This window comes from Aspergillus steynii (genome assembly GCF_002849105.1).
Source record: "Aspergillus steynii IBT 23096 chromosome Unknown P170scaffold_9, whole genome shotgun sequence".
In the NCBI taxonomy this organism is placed as follows: Eukaryota; Fungi; Ascomycota; class Eurotiomycetes; order Eurotiales; family Aspergillaceae; genus Aspergillus; species Aspergillus steynii.
This window is the reverse complement of record NW_020194406.1, coordinates 1,305,003-1,321,615: the sequence shown is the minus strand read 5'-3', so window position 1 is coordinate 1,321,615 and position 16,613 is coordinate 1,305,003. Positions and strand designations below refer to the sequence as shown.

Below are 16,613 nucleotides of genomic sequence, written 5' to 3'. Positions count from 1 at the left end.
TCCAGAACCCAAGCGACCCGCTGAGCCCCAGACTCGGAGCTTAAAACACATCAATATTACTCCTAGTGGGACGCGAACGTGGGATAAGATTTTAGTGTTCAACTCCTGCCGATCCACGTCGCGATGACGCCAAGATAGCGACCATCAGTCCATGCATATGCCACATGTCATATCACCCCGAATGGAGTAAGAATGCGGGGGATCTCATCCTCTGGGGGAGAATAGTCCGGTCTCTGTCAGACAGCCATGCAGCGAGTTGTTATCCATAGGATAAGCCTGGACATTGTCCCTGTCCCTGCCATGGTTGATGTTATTAAGGCTTATTAGTTTCGGTCCAGTCATACAGCTCTATTACTGACAAGGTCGGGTCGCCGCCGTGACCGCGAGGACTTCCTTGATTGATCGTCAGGATATCAAAGATCAGGTAGGCTTGCGCTTTGTTGTTCGAGGCTGACCTATCGGAAGCAAGATCTTTCCCACGAGATAAGGGAATCACATCGATTGATTGCTTGCAACTCGACCGTTTGATATGCGTTTTGAATTGCGGAGGATAGGTCTATTCTTATCGCATGCGGGGCAGTGGCCTGGTGAGAAATAAGACTGACATTAGGGACGTGAAGACGTACCTTTGGATGCTCTAATTGTCGCTTCACACTACTACATACCTTGCGTGGTGTGACTCTTGACTATGTGAAAGGAAGAACCCAGGGCTGTCTATCAGACCGTTAGGCCTTGCGGGAGTCTGAAGGACTACACTCGAATTTAAGGTCTTAACCAAGTTTTATACCACGAAGATGGAGTTCGAAGTTTTCAACAAGAATATGTTCAGGGATTAGGTTGCCCTTTGGCATTCAGATACTTGAGTCTGGCATGTCTGCAAAAGAGCAGCTATAAGATCCAACGCAGCGTGCGATCCCGGGATAAACGAATCTCTTTTTCATTCTTATATGGACTTTGATATGGCACATTGCAAAACAATATTCCTTGCAGATTATGGTTCCGACGAGTTCTCACGCACATGTTGAGTACACAGCGTCGTAAGCAATGAGACGAAGGGCGCAAATCTTAAAGATTTGACCGTTGCCACATATCTGCTTCGGGGCATAGAATGGCGTAGTAATTACTTATTGCCGTGTCGACTACTCCGTATGACCGAGAGGAGCCCTTGACGAGACCAGCAGAATATCGGCACGTCACCAACAGCCCGTCACAATACATCCAGTCAGATGTAAACTCTGATTAAACGTCAGTTGACCCCTCGGTATACTTCCATCGGTGAAATAGTACCGTGCCGCCGTCTCGCCACATGCCGGATCGGCGGAGTGGTTGCTTCACCGATCCGTCGGGATAGCAGAGAGTTCCCGATATACCAGCAACACCTTATAATCTATAGATATGTATATGTAGCTAGAGGCAGGGCACCTTCGCAACGATTCATCGACCCTGATAATTTTCTTTGGTTGCAAGAAAAATAATACCAACCACAACCCCCACAATGGATTCAACCACCCTAGACCGACTCTCCGCCCTCGACACCAACACCGTCTCCGACGCCCTAGACTTCCTCCAACTCAAAGGAGCCACCTACGGCCTCCGCCCCCTCTGGGACTGTCCCAAGATCGTCGGGCGCGCCAGCACCATCACCGTCGGGCCCAAGACAGATGCCAAACCGACGACGCACCTGCTCACGCCGGTCATCGACGCCGTGACCACAGACGACCGCATCCTGGTCATCTCCGGCGGCGCCGAGGGTGTGTCCTGTTGGGGCGATATCGTTGCGAATGCCTCGCGCGTGAAGCAGATCCGCGGCACGATCATCGACGGCATGAGTCGCGATATCGACGGGAGCCGCGACGTCGGGTATCCCGTCTACGGCCGCGGCGTGACGATGATCAGTGCAAGGAATCGGCTCGTGCAGGTGGACTCCGGGTCACCGGTGCAGATGCGAGGTGTTACCGTGAATCAGGACGACTACGTGATTGCGGATCGGTGCGGGAGTGTATTTGTTCCTGCTGGGCGCATTGATGAGGTCCTGGATTTGGCGGAACGGATTGATCGGCGACAGGCGCTGATGGTTCAGGACGTGCGTGCTGGCAAGCCAGTGTCGGAGGTGATGCATGATTCGAAGTTCGAAGCCATTCGCCAGGGCGGTACTACTGCCCCTACACAGGCAGCTGCGCCGTCACCTCGGAATCCCAAAGACGCGAGCCCCGAAGACCAGGAGCTCTCAGCTCTCTTCGCCGACTCCGACACCCCTGCCGTCTCTGACGCGCTGGATAAACTCGGCATCAACGGACAAGTATTCAACATCATGCCTCTGGCCAACTACCAGAAAGTGACCGTCGGACCGGCATTCACAGTCCGCTACGTACCCGCCAGCAACCCGCCCGGCAGCGTAGGCGATTTCATCGACGACGTTGCTATCGGCGACGTGGTGGTTATCGACAACGGCGGTCGCACGGACTGCACCGTCTGGGGCGATATCATGACGCAGTACGCTGGGATTCGCGGCATTGCTGGGACGGTGATCGACGGCGTATGTCGGGACGTCAACCGGGCGATTAGCGACGATTACCCGCTTTTCACTGCTGGACGGTGGATGCGGACGGGCAAAGATCGCGTTCAGGTCGGGGGCGTCAATGAGCCGGTCGGTGTTGGCAAGGTGCGCGTGCAGCCCCGCGATATTGTCGTGGCTGATGCAAATGGTGTGGTTGTTGTTCCGAGAGATCGAGCCAGGGAGGTGGCAGAGGTTGCAAGAAAGGTCGAGAAGAGCGAAGAAGGGATCCGCGAGTTGATTGCTGGCGGTGCTTCGATTGCGGAGGCGAGAGAGAAGCTCGGTTATCACACGCTGCAGCGAAAGGGTTAAGATGGAATTGTTGTTATGAACATAAATTGATGGTTTTGGATCAACTCTTTATATGGTAGCCAATCTTTCTCTAAACTGGTATATGAATGCAAACAAATCATGGAAGTTTGAGTATTTATACACACCGCGTTCGCTAATATTACAGAAAATGCTCAATGGGGATTCGCTTGTGCAAACGTACCTTGGATACTATAAAAAGTGCTTCGGCATACATCTTGGATTGAAACAAGTTTGTCAATATCAATCAAGCACAGCTTGACCATTTCTATTTACATCCCTATGACCTCGCCACCTTCAACTCCGAAACATACCAATTCTGAAGCCCCCGAATATCATAACTCATAGCCACCGTATCAAACACCTTCAGATGCTCCTTGCTCGCTTCCCCATCATTCGACAACCGGCCCACCCATTTCCCATGCTTCCTCGCGGCCGCCACGATCCTATCTATGGCGTCGACGAACTCCGGCTCATCGCCCTTCGCAGGGACATATCCAAGAACCGACAGGGCCAAGTCATTTGGCCCGATGAATAGCATATCTAGACTGCGTTAGCGAAACACCCTTGACAGGCCGGCCACTTCGTAGCTAGAAGAAGAAAGAAAGGAATAACTAACCAACCCCATCCACCGCACAGATCTCATCAACCTTCTGAACCCCCTCTTTCGACTCAATCTGCAAACAAGTGATAAGCGTCTGATTCGCCGTTTTCAAATAAGTCGGGATATCGATGCCATGCGTGATGGCCGGGAAAGCAGAGCCCTGGCCCCTGCTGCCCTGTGGCGGAAACTTAGAGCATTGAACCACGGCCTTTGCTTCTTCTGCGGTGTTGATTTGAGGAACGACGATGCCACTGGATTCCGTTAGCTCAGTTACACTACTGAACTGACACACCTAGACAGGAAGTGCAGGGCTAAACTCACTGAGCACCGGCGTCTAACGCCCGTTTGACCAGGTCCGAGTGCGTCATTCGGAGGCGAACGAGTGGGGAGATGCCAAGAGAGGCAATAGCTGCTGTAGAGCTGTGCATGGAGTCATCGCTGATGTGGCCGTGTTCGCAGTCGATGATGATGCCCTGGCTAACATGTCAGTGGGGATTCAGAGTAAGGGTAATCGGGAGGGGGCTAACGTCGACGCCGGTCTGTGCCACTATTTGAGCAGTTCGGAAAGACGGAAGACCCAGGAATGTCATGATTGGCTTTGCGTTGGATCGGAGGGCATTGAGGAGGCGGAGATGGGGGTTGTGAAGTAGGCTGGTCATAGCTGATGGGTATGCCATTTTGTTGATCGTGGTGGGTATATGGTTTGGGTTGTGCAATTGGGTTCCTAAGAGGACTAGAAAGGATGGTGATGGAATGTACAGTAAGAGGTATTGGACTGTAGTGATATAGACTTGCAATCCTTATATCAGAGAGATTCGGCTGTTCGTTGACGATTCTCGGGATGATGCATTTATGCCGAGCGGTGCTTAACTGCAGCACTTTGACCTTTTACCGGCAGTTATGATCGGATTCAATCATTGATTACCGATCGGAACGTTCGATTTATGCTCATGATTTACTTTAATGCAACCTATCTTAGAAATAGATAGCTTTTTGCAAGTCTACATGGCCAAAGTTCAGCCAACCATCAAGCTTTCCAACTGACATGCTAGCCATGCGGTGGTGCGTAACTCTACAACTGATTGGTCATCGTATTCTTGGTTCTAACGCAAGTATAGATGTTTCATTGTCAAGTCCGATTGGTGAGTTCTGAGTAGATTGACTATAAAAAACCACAGTCTTCCGAAGTATACTAAGCGACATGTTCCTGAGTATAAACCAGAGATCTCCAGATAGAATCGCACAGTTAGCCAGTATAGTCTTCCCTCCTTTTCTATTAACAATGAAGAAAAGTTCATTGTTGTTGCACACGAGAAAGCTGAACAATGTAAGATGTCACGCGACACTCAAACCCTAGATTTTACCTATTCTAGCCACCAGCCTCTTTCTTCTACCTTTTCATATACAATCTAGTCTCCATTACCAGTCTATTCCATTCTATTCTATTCTATCCCCTCCAATCCACCCAAAAGTCTAACCCACCCTTTCCAAAAACCCCTCAATCCGCCTCCACATCTCCACCGGATTCGAATACATCGGAAAATGGCCACTCTTCGGGATCAACGCCAACTCGACGCCCTCCCCCTCTAATCTCGGCAAATACGACAATCCCCGATTCTCCTCTCCAAACATGAACATCTTCGGACACTGCAATCCCAAAAACATCCCCAGCAGATCCTCCCCATCTGACAGCCCCACCATGGACTCAAAGATCGGCCGCACCGCGCCCGCCTGCACCCGCGCGCGCAGGGTACTCGCGTACAACGGGCTCCCGAAGGATGGCGTCTCGCGGGTGCGCGCGATGAACGCGTCCAGGAACGCCTCCGGGTCGTCGAAGGGGAAGTTGAAGATTTGGCGGCTGAGGAAGCAGTCTTCGGGGGCGAGGTTGCCTTTTATGTCGACGAAGCTGAGGACGGCGGAGGGGGATTGGGCGGCGAGGAGGAGCGCGGTCAACCCGCCCATGGAGTGGCCCATGAGGTGGAATTTGGGGATTTGGAAGTGAGAGAGGACAGCGGTGGCGGTGGCGACGAGGAAGGGGATGTCGGTGGCGGAGAGGTTGTCGCTTTGCGTGTGGCCGCAGCCGGGGGCGTCGAAGGCGATGTAGCCGTGGTGTTGCAGGGCCGGGTGCAGGATGACGTCGGCGAGGTCTTCTTTGCAGGAGCCGAAGCCGTGGAGGAACAGGATGGGCGGGTTGGAGGTGAGGTGGTGGATGGTGGAGAGGCGGAGGTTCACGCCTTGTACTTGAAGCGGGATTGTGGTGTATGTGAGCGCCATTGTGAGCGAATGAAGGAATTACAGATGATTGAAGGTACGAGTATGAATTCCGGAGATGGTCTGGAATTAATAAGTTAAAGATCATGATTTAACTTTAAGGTTCGGTCCACGCGCTCGGCGAAATTTCCTCACGCCGTTACGGGGAACCGGGGAAGGCGGTTCTCGGCCACGGATCATGCCCGAAATTTAGAAGTCTATTCTCAACTATCTATGGTATCAGCTTGCGAACCGGGCGAAAAATGAATAACCTCGGTGCAATGCATTGTCCCCGGTCAATCCATCCCACTATGCACCGGAGATCTGCTGATGCTCCGACGGCCACGTCGAAATAACGGTTGCCTCGCCTGTCAGGGTAAATGGAAGCACCACCGACCGCTCATTGTTGAGGGCCAGTTCGTACCGACCCGGGTAAAGAACCCGATTGCCCTGTTCGTCGGTGCGCGCCACGCTATCGATGGTCACCGGGACTGCAAAAGTCTGAGAGGACTTGGGCTCCAAAGTTGGGAGGCGGTCGAATCCAACAAGCCATTTGTTGGGGTACGGCGCAGGCCCGGCGGTAGTGTTGGCGAATAACATCCCCGTATAATCCGAGGCCGTGTTGCCGGTATTGGTGATACGGGCAGTGAAATTGAGGAATGGCTTCTGCTCGACCGTGGCGTAACCAGGATGGGGTTGAGTGAGAAGATCGTCAATATTGAAGGACGACCGGTTTCTGGCGCCGCTCCCTGATTCACGGAAGGTCGTGTAGAAGAGGCCATGGCCAAACTCGTAGACAGGGGTTCCCGTATACCAGATGTAAGTCTGTCCCGGATTGCTTCCGTTTGGTCGGAGACCCATGTCTATGGCAGGGAATTCTTCCGCATACTTGGCGTGATATTGGGTGGTGACCAGACGACCGGCCGGGGCGCGTTTGCCAGTAATGATATCCAGCAAGGCTTGGCCACCAGACTGGCCTGGATATCCTCCCCAAAGCAAAGCGCCCACATTCTTGTTGGACTTAAGTGATGAGGAATCGACTTGCCCGGCACCCATCTGAAGCACAATCAGCGGCTTTCCCAGCTGGCTTAGTTGATCAATTAGGTCCAGCTGCTTGCCGGGCCAAGTAATGTTAAGTCGGTCTAAGGTCTCCGATTCTAGGGTATTGTCAATGCCGCCAGCGAAGATAATAACATCCGATTTCCGTGCAGCCGCAAGTGCTTCGGAGAAGTCCTCATCGGAGTCGGAGGTGATGTTGGTGCCGAAAGCGTAGTTCACGTCCAAGTTCGAGGCCTCGAGTGCATCCAAAGTGCTTGTTAGGTAAGGGGCAGGTCCGAAATAGTTACCCTGCATCTGCGTCGTTGCGTTGGCCCACGGACCGATAAGTGCAACACTACTAGTCGAGTTCGTAAGTGGGAGAGTCCCATCATTCTTCAGCAACACAGTTCCTTCAACTGCAGCTTCGTAGGAAATATTCCAAGCGTCCGTCTTCACGACATCGGACCAGGTCAAGTCACGGTACTTGCTGCTATTGCCATCGAAATAGCCCAGTCGCACGAGATTTGTGTACAGGCGGATGACCCCCTTTTCGATGTCTTGCCGTGACAGCAGGTTCTCATCGAAAGACTCGCTGAAGTAGTATTGATAGGAGGTTCCGCAGTCAATATCGGTACCCGCCCGGATGGAATCGGCAGCTGCGGCAGACTCGTTTGCCGCATACTGGTGAGGATTGAACACGTTGTACACAGCTCCACAGTCGCCCGACACATAGCCATCTTCGACGAAACCGAACGTCTCCCGGAGGAGAGTCTGCAGGAAGAAGGAATTCGAACAACTGGGTACGCCATTTACCGCATTGTAGGAGCACATCACGCTGCGGACCTTGGCATCACGGGCTGCGACGAGGAACTGCGGTGTGTAGTACTCCGAAAGGTCTTGCTGGGTGATTTGCATGTCATTGCCCAAGCGTGAATGATCATTCCAGTTTTCAATATCGTAGCCCGCATAGTGCTTGGCCGTTGCGACCAGCTTCAGATGATCCGGATCCACGCCGCCTTGGATCCCAGTAATGTACTCGTATGCATATACAGAGCTTAAGCAATAGGCATCTTCCCCAGGTGTCTCTTGACCACGACCCCAGACAGGGTGGCGGAAACTGTTGATGTTGGGGGAGTACGTATCGAGAGGGAACCGACCGACGTTGCTGAAGGCGCGGCCTTGGGTAGAGATGATATCTCCAATCTGGTGGATCAGGGATCGGTTCAGCGCCGCCATGGTCAATATAGGCTGAGGGAAAGACGTTGCCCAGCTCCAATCGCCCTCGGGGGTGTTATTGGCGTGAAAGATTCCATGAAGAGATTCTCCCCAGACCTGATAAGGTGGAAGGCCCAGTCGCGGAACCCCCGGGCTTGTATTACCGGTGTTGTTGACGAGCTCTTCGAAAGTGAACAACGAAATAAGAGCGGCCGCGCGATCATGGGCCCGAGCCGATGTATCACACACGAGGGTTTTGCTGAGGGGACCATTTTCACAATCGGGGAATCCCAAATCAATCGTAGCGACGCATTGAGGAAAAAGGTCTGGATTCGATTCAACGTTGTAATCGACGTAGCTCTTGTTTGCCTGAGCTAACGCGGTGGGCAGTAACGCCACCAGCGCGGCAGCGATCGAAGTAAGAGAAGGCATAGCAAAACTGCCCGGGACGATGCTTGAGCTCCTGCCTGAATACGGGCAGCCCAAAGGGCAATTTATAGCTTTCGGTTGTCATATTGGCGAGGCAGCAAGAGACACTGCTCCCGTGCATGGAAATCCGGCCAGGGAAAATGTACAATTTCCCCGACTCCGCACTCCACAGCTCAGGCCAAATCCAGCAAGTCCCGCAGTCGATCCGACATTCAGGCGCGGGGATTGTCCGACTTCAAGCAAAACAAAACCGAGTTCTCGTCGATATTCTGTATGCAAGCTTGATTTAGCCTGAATGTTGCGTTGGTCCTATTGACGTCAGAGCTCGCCCTGTGCGGGAGGAGAGATCTAAGGATTGTTGCTACTCCGTATGTATGCCGAAAATTACTCCGGGTACCCTCGTCGATTTGTCGAAGAAGTGACAAGACTCAGATTAGCGGAATTCTTTCCGACCGCCCTGTCCTAGGGCATTATTTCTGTTCTTCTGGGGGGAAGCCTTGCACGATGGCGCAACGGTGAAAGCCCCTTGCCTTCCAGACTTCCAGCAACCGAGCACGGCATTTGAGACACCAGTTTAGCCAGAAAGAAGGCGGTTGATTGATTGTTGCATGATCCAGTTTCACGGGATGAAAGGATTCGATCATGAATACATTCAAGTGGCAGTATCTCCACTCCCCATTGCAGTATTTAGCCGATGGAGCGAACCTAATGCGCGCCGAGTTCAAGACGCGTCCATCATTGCTTTTCAAGGAAGAAAACAAGGTTCTGGATGATTTCGGGGTAATTCATCGCTCCCACATCGAGGCAGCCATTCTATTTGATGGCAGAAGTTCGGCGAAACCTCCTGGGGGATGCCAAAGGATTGTGCTTGCGAGTGTGGCTGATGCTTGTTCAGTCCGCGGGAGATCCGATCACTCCAGGGGCTTATGTAAGGGGCTTTACATTCTTGGCTTGGATCAGCAAAACTGCAACTTGGACCTTCATAAGGAGAGAAGATGAATATTTGAGAAATCAAAACTGTCTGGGTTATTCTGAGCTCCAAAAGCTCCTGCGAACTGTGCCATGAGCCAGGCACAATACGAAGATGGCCATCGAGAACTCAACACAGAAAAGGAGGCTTGGCGCTGACTTCTGCTCTCCCGCGGATCCGTCTCTCTTCATGTCCCACAACGCTCTCGCTTTGAATCCACACTTCTCTTGCTTCGTATTAGTATAGCCCTAGATGTGACACAGGGTTTCTCTTTCCGTTCGTCGATCTATATCGTCTTTCATAATGCTCCGAAGACGAGCCCACAAGAAATCCAGGCGAGGCTGTTCGGAATGCAAGAAAAGACACATAAAGGTAGCTCTCTGTTCCTCTGCCACACCCAAAGCCTCCATAGACCAAGTAGAATCGCAGGCTAAATCTGACCACAGTGCGACGAATCAGTACCACAGTGTGGATTCTGTCTTGGTCGGAAGCTGGACTGCATGTACGGCGATTCCGTCGCACCCGCCACGCCCAGTCCCAAGGCCCAATCGCCAGATTCTTCATCCAACCGCTTGCTAGAAGCAAAACTGCTCCATCACTACTACACTAATACAAGTAATACTGTCTCCAGTCCTAGTGACTATCACCAGTGGCACAACCTTTTCCCCGAGGCGGCCACCTCCCATGCCTATGTCTTGGACAGCGTTCTAGCATTTACAGCCTTGCATTTTGCATATCTAGAGCCCAACAGCCGGCAGACCTGGCTAGAAATTGGCTCACACTACAATAACAGAGCATGTTCGGAGCTGAGGAGGGTCGTGGGTCAAGTTTCCGCCTCGACCCTGCGGCCAGCCTTGGTATGCTCAATTTACATTGCTTTGTTCGCGAACGCTCGCATTGCGCTATTGGGCGATAAAATCCAATCAAGCCATCTGGCTGATATTCTCCAGACAAGGACGCTTCTGAAAGGCTGTCTCTTCTTTCACCAAACCATGGAGAACATGAACATTCGTTCGGGTCTGAGGATGGAACAATATCTATGGCGAGACAACCCTTCCGAGAACCCCTCCTCCCCTAGGTTAGTATCCAAACCACACCCGCTCTTTATCATGCTGAAGTGATTTGCAGCCCTGTAGTACCAGGTCCAACCGTCCGTCGGATGGGTACTTTGGTGCTGGAAAAGTTCAAAACGGAACCCGGTCAAGGCAACCAGTCTCGATTCGAGATCTGCGCGATCGCATGCCAAGGGTTGATTGATAGCATGGATAGTCAATATACCGTCGAGACCCAGGGCCGAAACTTATTCCTCTGGCCTTTGTCGCTGGACGATTCGTTCATGGAATTGCTTCAGACGAACGAGTTTCCGGCTCGGCTGGTGTTTTCGCTGTATGCATTGGGAATACACTTTTTCAAAGGATTCTGGTATATAGGAGAAGCGGGCTACCGGCTCGGGAGGGAGCTTCTGCCGTTATCAGAGCCGGTGTCGGAGTATTGGGTCGACGTCACGACGTCTCTAAGGGCGGAATTTGAGATCGACCGAGCGGTTCAGTTTTAGGCCTTGATTTACTATGTAAATGTAGGATTGCTGAGCATGATGTACAAATTATTTGTTTTATTTCAATTGAACCCATGAGTCAAGGGGCCACAACTACAGAGCGCTAAACTAGGACAGGGCTAACATTGCCAGGCTAGTCAGAAAACTAGTATGCAGCCAAATCATTCTCATTATTCCATTGTACGACAACATTCTAGATTGCCTGATCCACCATCAATTTCAACCGCGGGATCTCACCGTGCAATCCGAGCTTGGCATTAAAGATTTTCATAGCCGTGTCGATCCTTCTGAGTCAATCACGACCTTTACCATGAACACTCTTGGCTTGGATATATATCGTTTCGACTATCATTAGACCAGTCACCCAACAGCATGGATGAGATTCTAGGTCCAGGTATGTCTACATCCTACCAATAAATCGAAAATATCAAATTAATTCAAAATTAAGAACCCCCGGAGCATCTCAACGAACCATCCGAGCCCGAACATGTCACCTTTGATCTAAAGCGTGAGCTCGCTGAAATGATAGACGCCGACAATCTACATGGCGAGATATCCTCATTCCACTATCTCATGCGTCCTATTTTCGAAGGTAAATACCTCCTCTATACACCCAACAACCCTAGCCCTGTAACCCAACCCCTAACTAATCCCAGGCCACCACGTTCTCGCCATGGGCCCCTTCCACTCACGTCATACCTTCTTGTTCATCTGTATCCTTAACCTTATCAACACATCCACTAACCGTAGCCCTACCACATCATCATCGTTGTCACCATTATGTCAATCTATCGTCCTCACCTCCAGCCCTTCCTTCAGCTACGTACTTCACAAAATCGCCAACAGAGTCGGCTCTCACTTCCACCCTCCCATACACACCCACTGCTGCTTTCACAATCGAACGACAGGTGCCCAAACCGAAGCCACGGAGTTATCAACCTCTCCCCTCCCAGAAATTGCAGTAGACACCCCGGGGCGAATGCTTTACTACCTTCAGCGCGGGGCTCTTGAGTCACGGAATCTAGGCATTATTGTGCTGGATGGGGTAGATGAGCCGTTTGATAGGGGGTTTGGGGAACAGGTAGTGGATATTTTGAGATTGTGTTCATGTTCATGCTCGTTAGGTGGGGAGAGGAGGGCCAAGAAGATGCAGGTTGTGGTGCATGTGGGTGATATGTGTCGGTGGAGGGAGATTTGGGGTTTGATAGGGGAATTTGTAGGGGGAGGGAAAGAGGTGGTTAGGGTTTGGGATGAGAGTGTATTGCGTCAGACGGTGGTGCTTTGGCCGTGGAGAGTTGCGGATTGGGTGAGGTTGGGGGCTAATACTTGAGGGTTTGTTCTTGGGGGTTTACATATGATCAATGGGTGGGATGTTCTGGAGAGAAGCAGCTTTGTCTGGCGATACTTTCGTCGAAGTCCCTGGAACTGGTCTCGCTAATCAATCGGACTTGTACGACTTGAAAAGATGCGCTGGTCTGTCATGACCATTCTGTAATGGCTACCTGCATATTGAAAAAGCCTCGCTTCCTCGAATGTGACATCGCAATATCTGCATATGGGCTGTCGCCCGGGGTCATTGCCTTGTGGATGTGATCGTTATTCCCCTCTAACTCCCCGTAGGATCGGACTCATGCTGTTGGTGCCATCTTCTAGGGCAATTCTCTAAAGCAATATAGATCTACACTGATAGCCAAAGATCTTGAAATGTTCTTTAAAGAACAGATCAAAATTACTCTCATCAATGATGATATAGAAATTCAAATGTTAGCTCCATGCGGAAGTCTTATACTTATTTAATTATCTTGAATCAAGGAGAAACTGAAAGTAGAGACAACGAGAGGAGGGGTTACGACTGACTAAGTATAAGGGGGTTGGAGAGGAGTGTATGCTATATCTGTTATGTTATTCCAATATGCGCGATAGCATGTCAAGGCTGGATTGTTGGCATGGATAGTCAGTATACAGTCGAGACCCAGGGTCGACACTTATTTCTCTGGTCTTTGTTGTCTGACGCGGAATTGCTCTAGGCGAGGTAGATAAATGGAATGCTAATCAACTAGACTTTTCATATGGCACTAGTAAGTACTAGCTACCATTCCCAGGGGCCCAAGCTTCGTATGAGAGAAAACGATGTTCATCTAACGCAATGTGTTGTGTCTTTATTGGTGACAAACAGAACACCTAGGATAGATAGCGTCCTGCGATAGCTCAATCCTTGCCCAATAGTGTTCTACTAGCAACCAATCTCTACATCGACCAATAACCCATGATATCATGACCTCTTTATGGTTCTTTAGGAGAAACAAGGTGTGGCGCTAAACCACGGCCCACAAGGCAAGAGTGGGCCGCAACCGCAACTTAAACAAGGCCTAAATATGGATTTTTAAAGCCTTGTCAAAAGTTATGAAAATTAGAGAGAACATTCGAAAAGCCAAACAACATGAATATAATAAAGTAAAATAGAGAGCTTAGAGTGACGAGATACTTTCATATTTGGTATATTCAAGACAAGCCGGGCATGTAGCGCTGCGATGCATGTATTCGCTGTTCAGCATATTCAGCAGTGCTTACCCCGCCCAGATGTGCATAACCCCCGGTTGGTTTATATCCATCTTGGAAAAAGTACTGATGCAACTTGCATATGGTAGAAAGGTTGCAGCCACCCCGCTTTACTGATTTGCTTCTAAGCGTACGAGCCTACCCGGTGTTCTACTGCGTCGACACCGCTTGAGCTATAGTGCAGAGGGCTCGAAACAGTTTTGTAAGTCTAGGATACCTTAGACCTAGGATAGCATGACATTAGGTACTAGTTACTACTACCAGTTGCCGAGAATGCTCCCATACGTGATCAGGGTTTATTTGGTCTCTTAGACATGCCATGGACTCCCATGTTGCTTTTCCGGATGAAGGGCAGGTCAAAGAGGCACCAACTAATTAGACTGCAGCAAAGCTCAGGCCGCCACATCTGGAAGCATAATCCCCACACACACAGTATAGGCCGATAGGCATAGTCGCAATCCACCTTTTAGTGGACCCCGAGGTAAATGCAACGCCTAGGCAGCTGAAAGATGCATGACTCCGAAAGCATGCCCTAATCATACATCCTTGTGACCATTCATAAACTATAGACGGCAAACGTATAAGTAGAGCGTGTCAAATAACGACGGTGGCTGGCGGGCTGAAGAGTCGATGCAAATAATCCCATGAGCTATTCATCCTATCTTGTATCCATGACCAGAGAACCTGGTGATTCAGTTTGTATACAATGAGTAGAGCTGAGAGTCCTTGCGTGAGCTCCCAATAATATGCTATGCATTGCAGCACCGCATGCCAGTGGCTGAAATTGCCTTTATTATTTCCGACTGGCGCGGCCCTGTGCATTTCCCCTCCTTTAGATGATTCTCCACTCCAGAAACAGCCCTCCATTCACCAAGGTAGTCCAGAGCTGTGAGATGATCAGCCCCTCGTCACTTTTATGATATATCATACTATAGACATCTAGAACCTCCGCACCGACGATCCCTACCCTACAGGCATCAGGTGGTACTGTGCGCCTTATATATGATTGGATGTGCTGCAAGCTCCTCGCGAAGTAGGTAGACGCAACATGCGGAATCACTGCCTTGTCATCTCTCTTGCTGTATGCAAAAAGGTTGCAACCTTCCCAACGTACTTATGAACAGCGAGTCATAGTGAAAACTTGAATTCCAGGAGAATCCCCGGGCTGGGTCTACACGCTGGGGCCCTGTATACGTGTACACCTCTTTTGATCTGCAGCCGGGCTATCGTCCGATTATATGAAAAAGGAATCTCGAGAACTATCAAAGACCAATTAATTCGCTAATGGGAAATGATGTCAACAACGATATCGTTCAGGTATAAGAGGGACACATTCCCATTCCTCATGCCCAGTCAGTGTAGTACGAAGGATATATCTCTTTCATTCTTTCTTAAACTACTCTTTGCCTCAAGCAAGATCATCCATCTGCCTTGACCATCATGTCTAACGCACGTCGCTCTCTCGCGGACCTCCAGGATGACTACAACAAAGGAAGCCGCGAACCACTCGACAAGTTGGTTAAGGCTTTTGTCCACATCCAGAGCCTAAAGCCCGATGACCCCAACTCTTTCCAAGTCATCGCCGGTTACCATGGCGAGCCCTTCCGTGACAATACACCACCCAGTTCTCATGAGGATGGATGGTGGGGAGGATACTGTTTTCATGGCTGTGTCCTCTTCCCAACCTGGCATCGTGCCTATCTCCTTCGCCTAGAGCGTGCTCTTCAAACCGCTCCTGGATGCGAAGATGTCATGCTTCCTTTCTGGGATGAGTGTTCCATAACGGGAGATTCCACGGGTGCCAATATCATCCCAGAGGTTCTCACCTGGGTGAAGTACCCGTTGGATGGCAAGCAAATTCCAAATCCACTGTACTCTTTCAAACTGCAAGCCAAGCTTGATGATGATGCTAGTGATAAGAACAGATATACCAAGCCAGAGGGGTACGAAACAGTTCGCTACCCCCTTTCGGGCCTGGTTGGGACTGCAGAGGATCAGGAGGAAACGACTGCGCATAATGCGCTGTACCCGGATCCGGATGAATGCACGAAATATCTCAACGAGAATGTCTCGAACTGGCTGCTCAAAGGCCCGAATAAGGACACGCTGGCTGTCCTCACTCAATACAAGCGTTGTCTCCAGGTGCCAGACTATACTACTTTCTCGAATACGGAGTCCGCCAAGCACAAAATGACGACCCGGGAAAAGCAAAAGAACCCGCAATATGTTGTACCATTGGAGAGTCCACATAACGCCATTCATCTCGCCGTCGGGGGGTTTTACGACCCGGGTGATGGGAATATAAACGATGGTGAAATTCCCGGTGCGAACGGCGATATGGGCGAAAACAACACCGCATCCTTCGATCCGATTTTCTATCTTCACCACTGCTTTGTCGACTATGTCTTCTGGCAATGGCAAAAGAGACACGAGGCCACCAAGGGTTTTGAAATTAATGAGAAGGATCCCGGTGCCAAGGTCCCTCCTGGAGGCATGGTTAATTTGCCAGCGGGTACTGTGCTGACTATGGATTCTCCCTTGGAGCCCTTCGTCAACCCCAAGTCCAGCGCGGGAAATCTATATACTTCCAAGGACCTTGTCGACATTGAAGCCCTGGGATATACATATGGCCCCGGGTCCCTAGACGAGGTGGATGTGCCCTCTGGGCCAGATGTTCCCAACCGCCTGTTCGCTGTTTCGAACATCAACCGAGCCGATTACGAAGGATCCTTTGTGATTCGCACCTATGCCACGACTGACCATCTGGAGAGTCAAGACATAACTGTGTCGGTCGAAGTCGGTCGAGAGCCCATCCTAAGTCGCTGGAACATCGAAAACTGCGCAAACTGCCAAAACCACCTTGATGCTGTTTCTTTCATCCCAATTAGCCAGGAAATGCTTGACCTCCTACTCGGAGATGACCAGCAGGGTGATCTCACCCAGAAAATCAGGTTCCATGTGGCTATACAGAACCATAAAAGGGTTTTCAAGGTTCCGCATAGTGAGCTTGGGGCTCCTGGTAAACCAGCTCTGGAGCATTTGACTTAGCCGGTCACTACCTACGACTCAACCATGCTGTCGCCGATGTACCCGAAGATGTGGAGCGTTGGCGCCTGGTTGCTAGAGTGCT

At 50.7% G+C, this 16,613-nt stretch overlaps 7 protein-coding genes across 7 annotated transcripts; 4 read left to right on the top strand and 3 right to left on the bottom strand.

The window, feature by feature from the left end:
• The first annotated feature begins 1,416 nt into the window (after nt 1–1,416).
• On the top strand, nt 1,417–2,942 carry P170DRAFT_440818 (RraA family protein). Its single transcript, XM_024850171.1, has one exon. It carries the CDS (start codon nt 1,496–1,498, stop codon nt 2,864–2,866), a length of 1,371 nt encoding a protein of 456 aa, XP_024699869.1. The 5' UTR covers nt 1,417–1,495; the 3' UTR covers nt 2,867–2,942.
• A 201-nt stretch (nt 2,943–3,143) lies between these two features.
• P170DRAFT_368172 (HpcH/HpaI aldolase family protein) lies at nt 3,144–4,144 on the bottom strand (the record flags this gene model as incomplete). Its single annotated transcript, XM_024844843.1, has 4 exons — nt 3,144–3,406; nt 3,483–3,718; nt 3,789–3,940; nt 3,995–4,144. The coding sequence occupies 4 exons, from the start codon at nt 4,142–4,144 to the stop codon at nt 3,144–3,146; spliced, it is 801 nt and encodes a 266-aa protein (XP_024699868.1).
• Nucleotides 4,145–4,846: 702 nt separating this feature from the next.
• On the bottom strand, nt 4,847–5,741 carry P170DRAFT_468216 (alpha/beta fold hydrolase; the record flags this gene model as incomplete). The annotated part of the gene is made up of 1 exon (XM_024852542.1): nt 4,847–5,741. One exon carries the CDS (start codon nt 5,739–5,741, stop codon nt 4,941–4,943), a length of 801 nt encoding a protein of 266 aa, XP_024699867.1. The 3' UTR covers nt 4,847–4,940.
• Nucleotides 5,742–5,995: 254 nt separating this feature from the next.
• xlnD (beta-xylosidase XylA) lies at nt 5,996–8,402 on the bottom strand (the record flags this gene model as incomplete). Its single annotated transcript, XM_024847169.1, has 1 exon — nt 5,996–8,402. The coding sequence occupies one exon, from the start codon at nt 8,400–8,402 to the stop codon at nt 6,027–6,029; it is 2,376 nt and encodes a 791-aa protein (XP_024699866.1). The 3' UTR covers nt 5,996–6,026.
• A 1,169-nt stretch (nt 8,403–9,571) lies between these two features.
• P170DRAFT_468214 (Zn(II)2Cys6 transcription factor) lies at nt 9,572–10,996 on the top strand. The gene is made up of 3 exons (XM_024852541.1): nt 9,572–9,741; nt 9,816–10,447; nt 10,498–10,996. The coding sequence occupies exons 1-3, from the start codon at nt 9,673–9,675 to the stop codon at nt 10,922–10,924; spliced, it is 1,128 nt and encodes a 375-aa protein (XP_024699865.1). The 5' UTR covers nt 9,572–9,672; the 3' UTR covers nt 10,925–10,996.
• A 263-nt stretch (nt 10,997–11,259) lies between these two features.
• Nucleotides 11,260–12,254, top strand: P170DRAFT_468213 (uncharacterized protein; the record flags this gene model as incomplete). Its single annotated transcript, XM_024852540.1, has 3 exons — nt 11,260–11,318; nt 11,373–11,516; nt 11,581–12,254. The coding sequence occupies exons 1-3, from the start codon at nt 11,297–11,299 to the stop codon at nt 12,252–12,254; spliced, it is 840 nt and encodes a 279-aa protein (XP_024699864.1). The 5' UTR covers nt 11,260–11,296.
• A 2,664-nt stretch (nt 12,255–14,918) lies between these two features.
• Nucleotides 14,919–16,531, top strand: P170DRAFT_513725 (tyrosinase family protein; the record flags this gene model as incomplete). Its single annotated transcript, XM_024855142.1, has 1 exon — nt 14,919–16,531. Exon 1 carries the CDS (start codon nt 14,924–14,926, stop codon nt 16,529–16,531), a length of 1,608 nt encoding a protein of 535 aa, XP_024699863.1. The 5' UTR covers nt 14,919–14,923.
• Nucleotides 16,532–16,613: the final 82 nt, after the last annotated feature.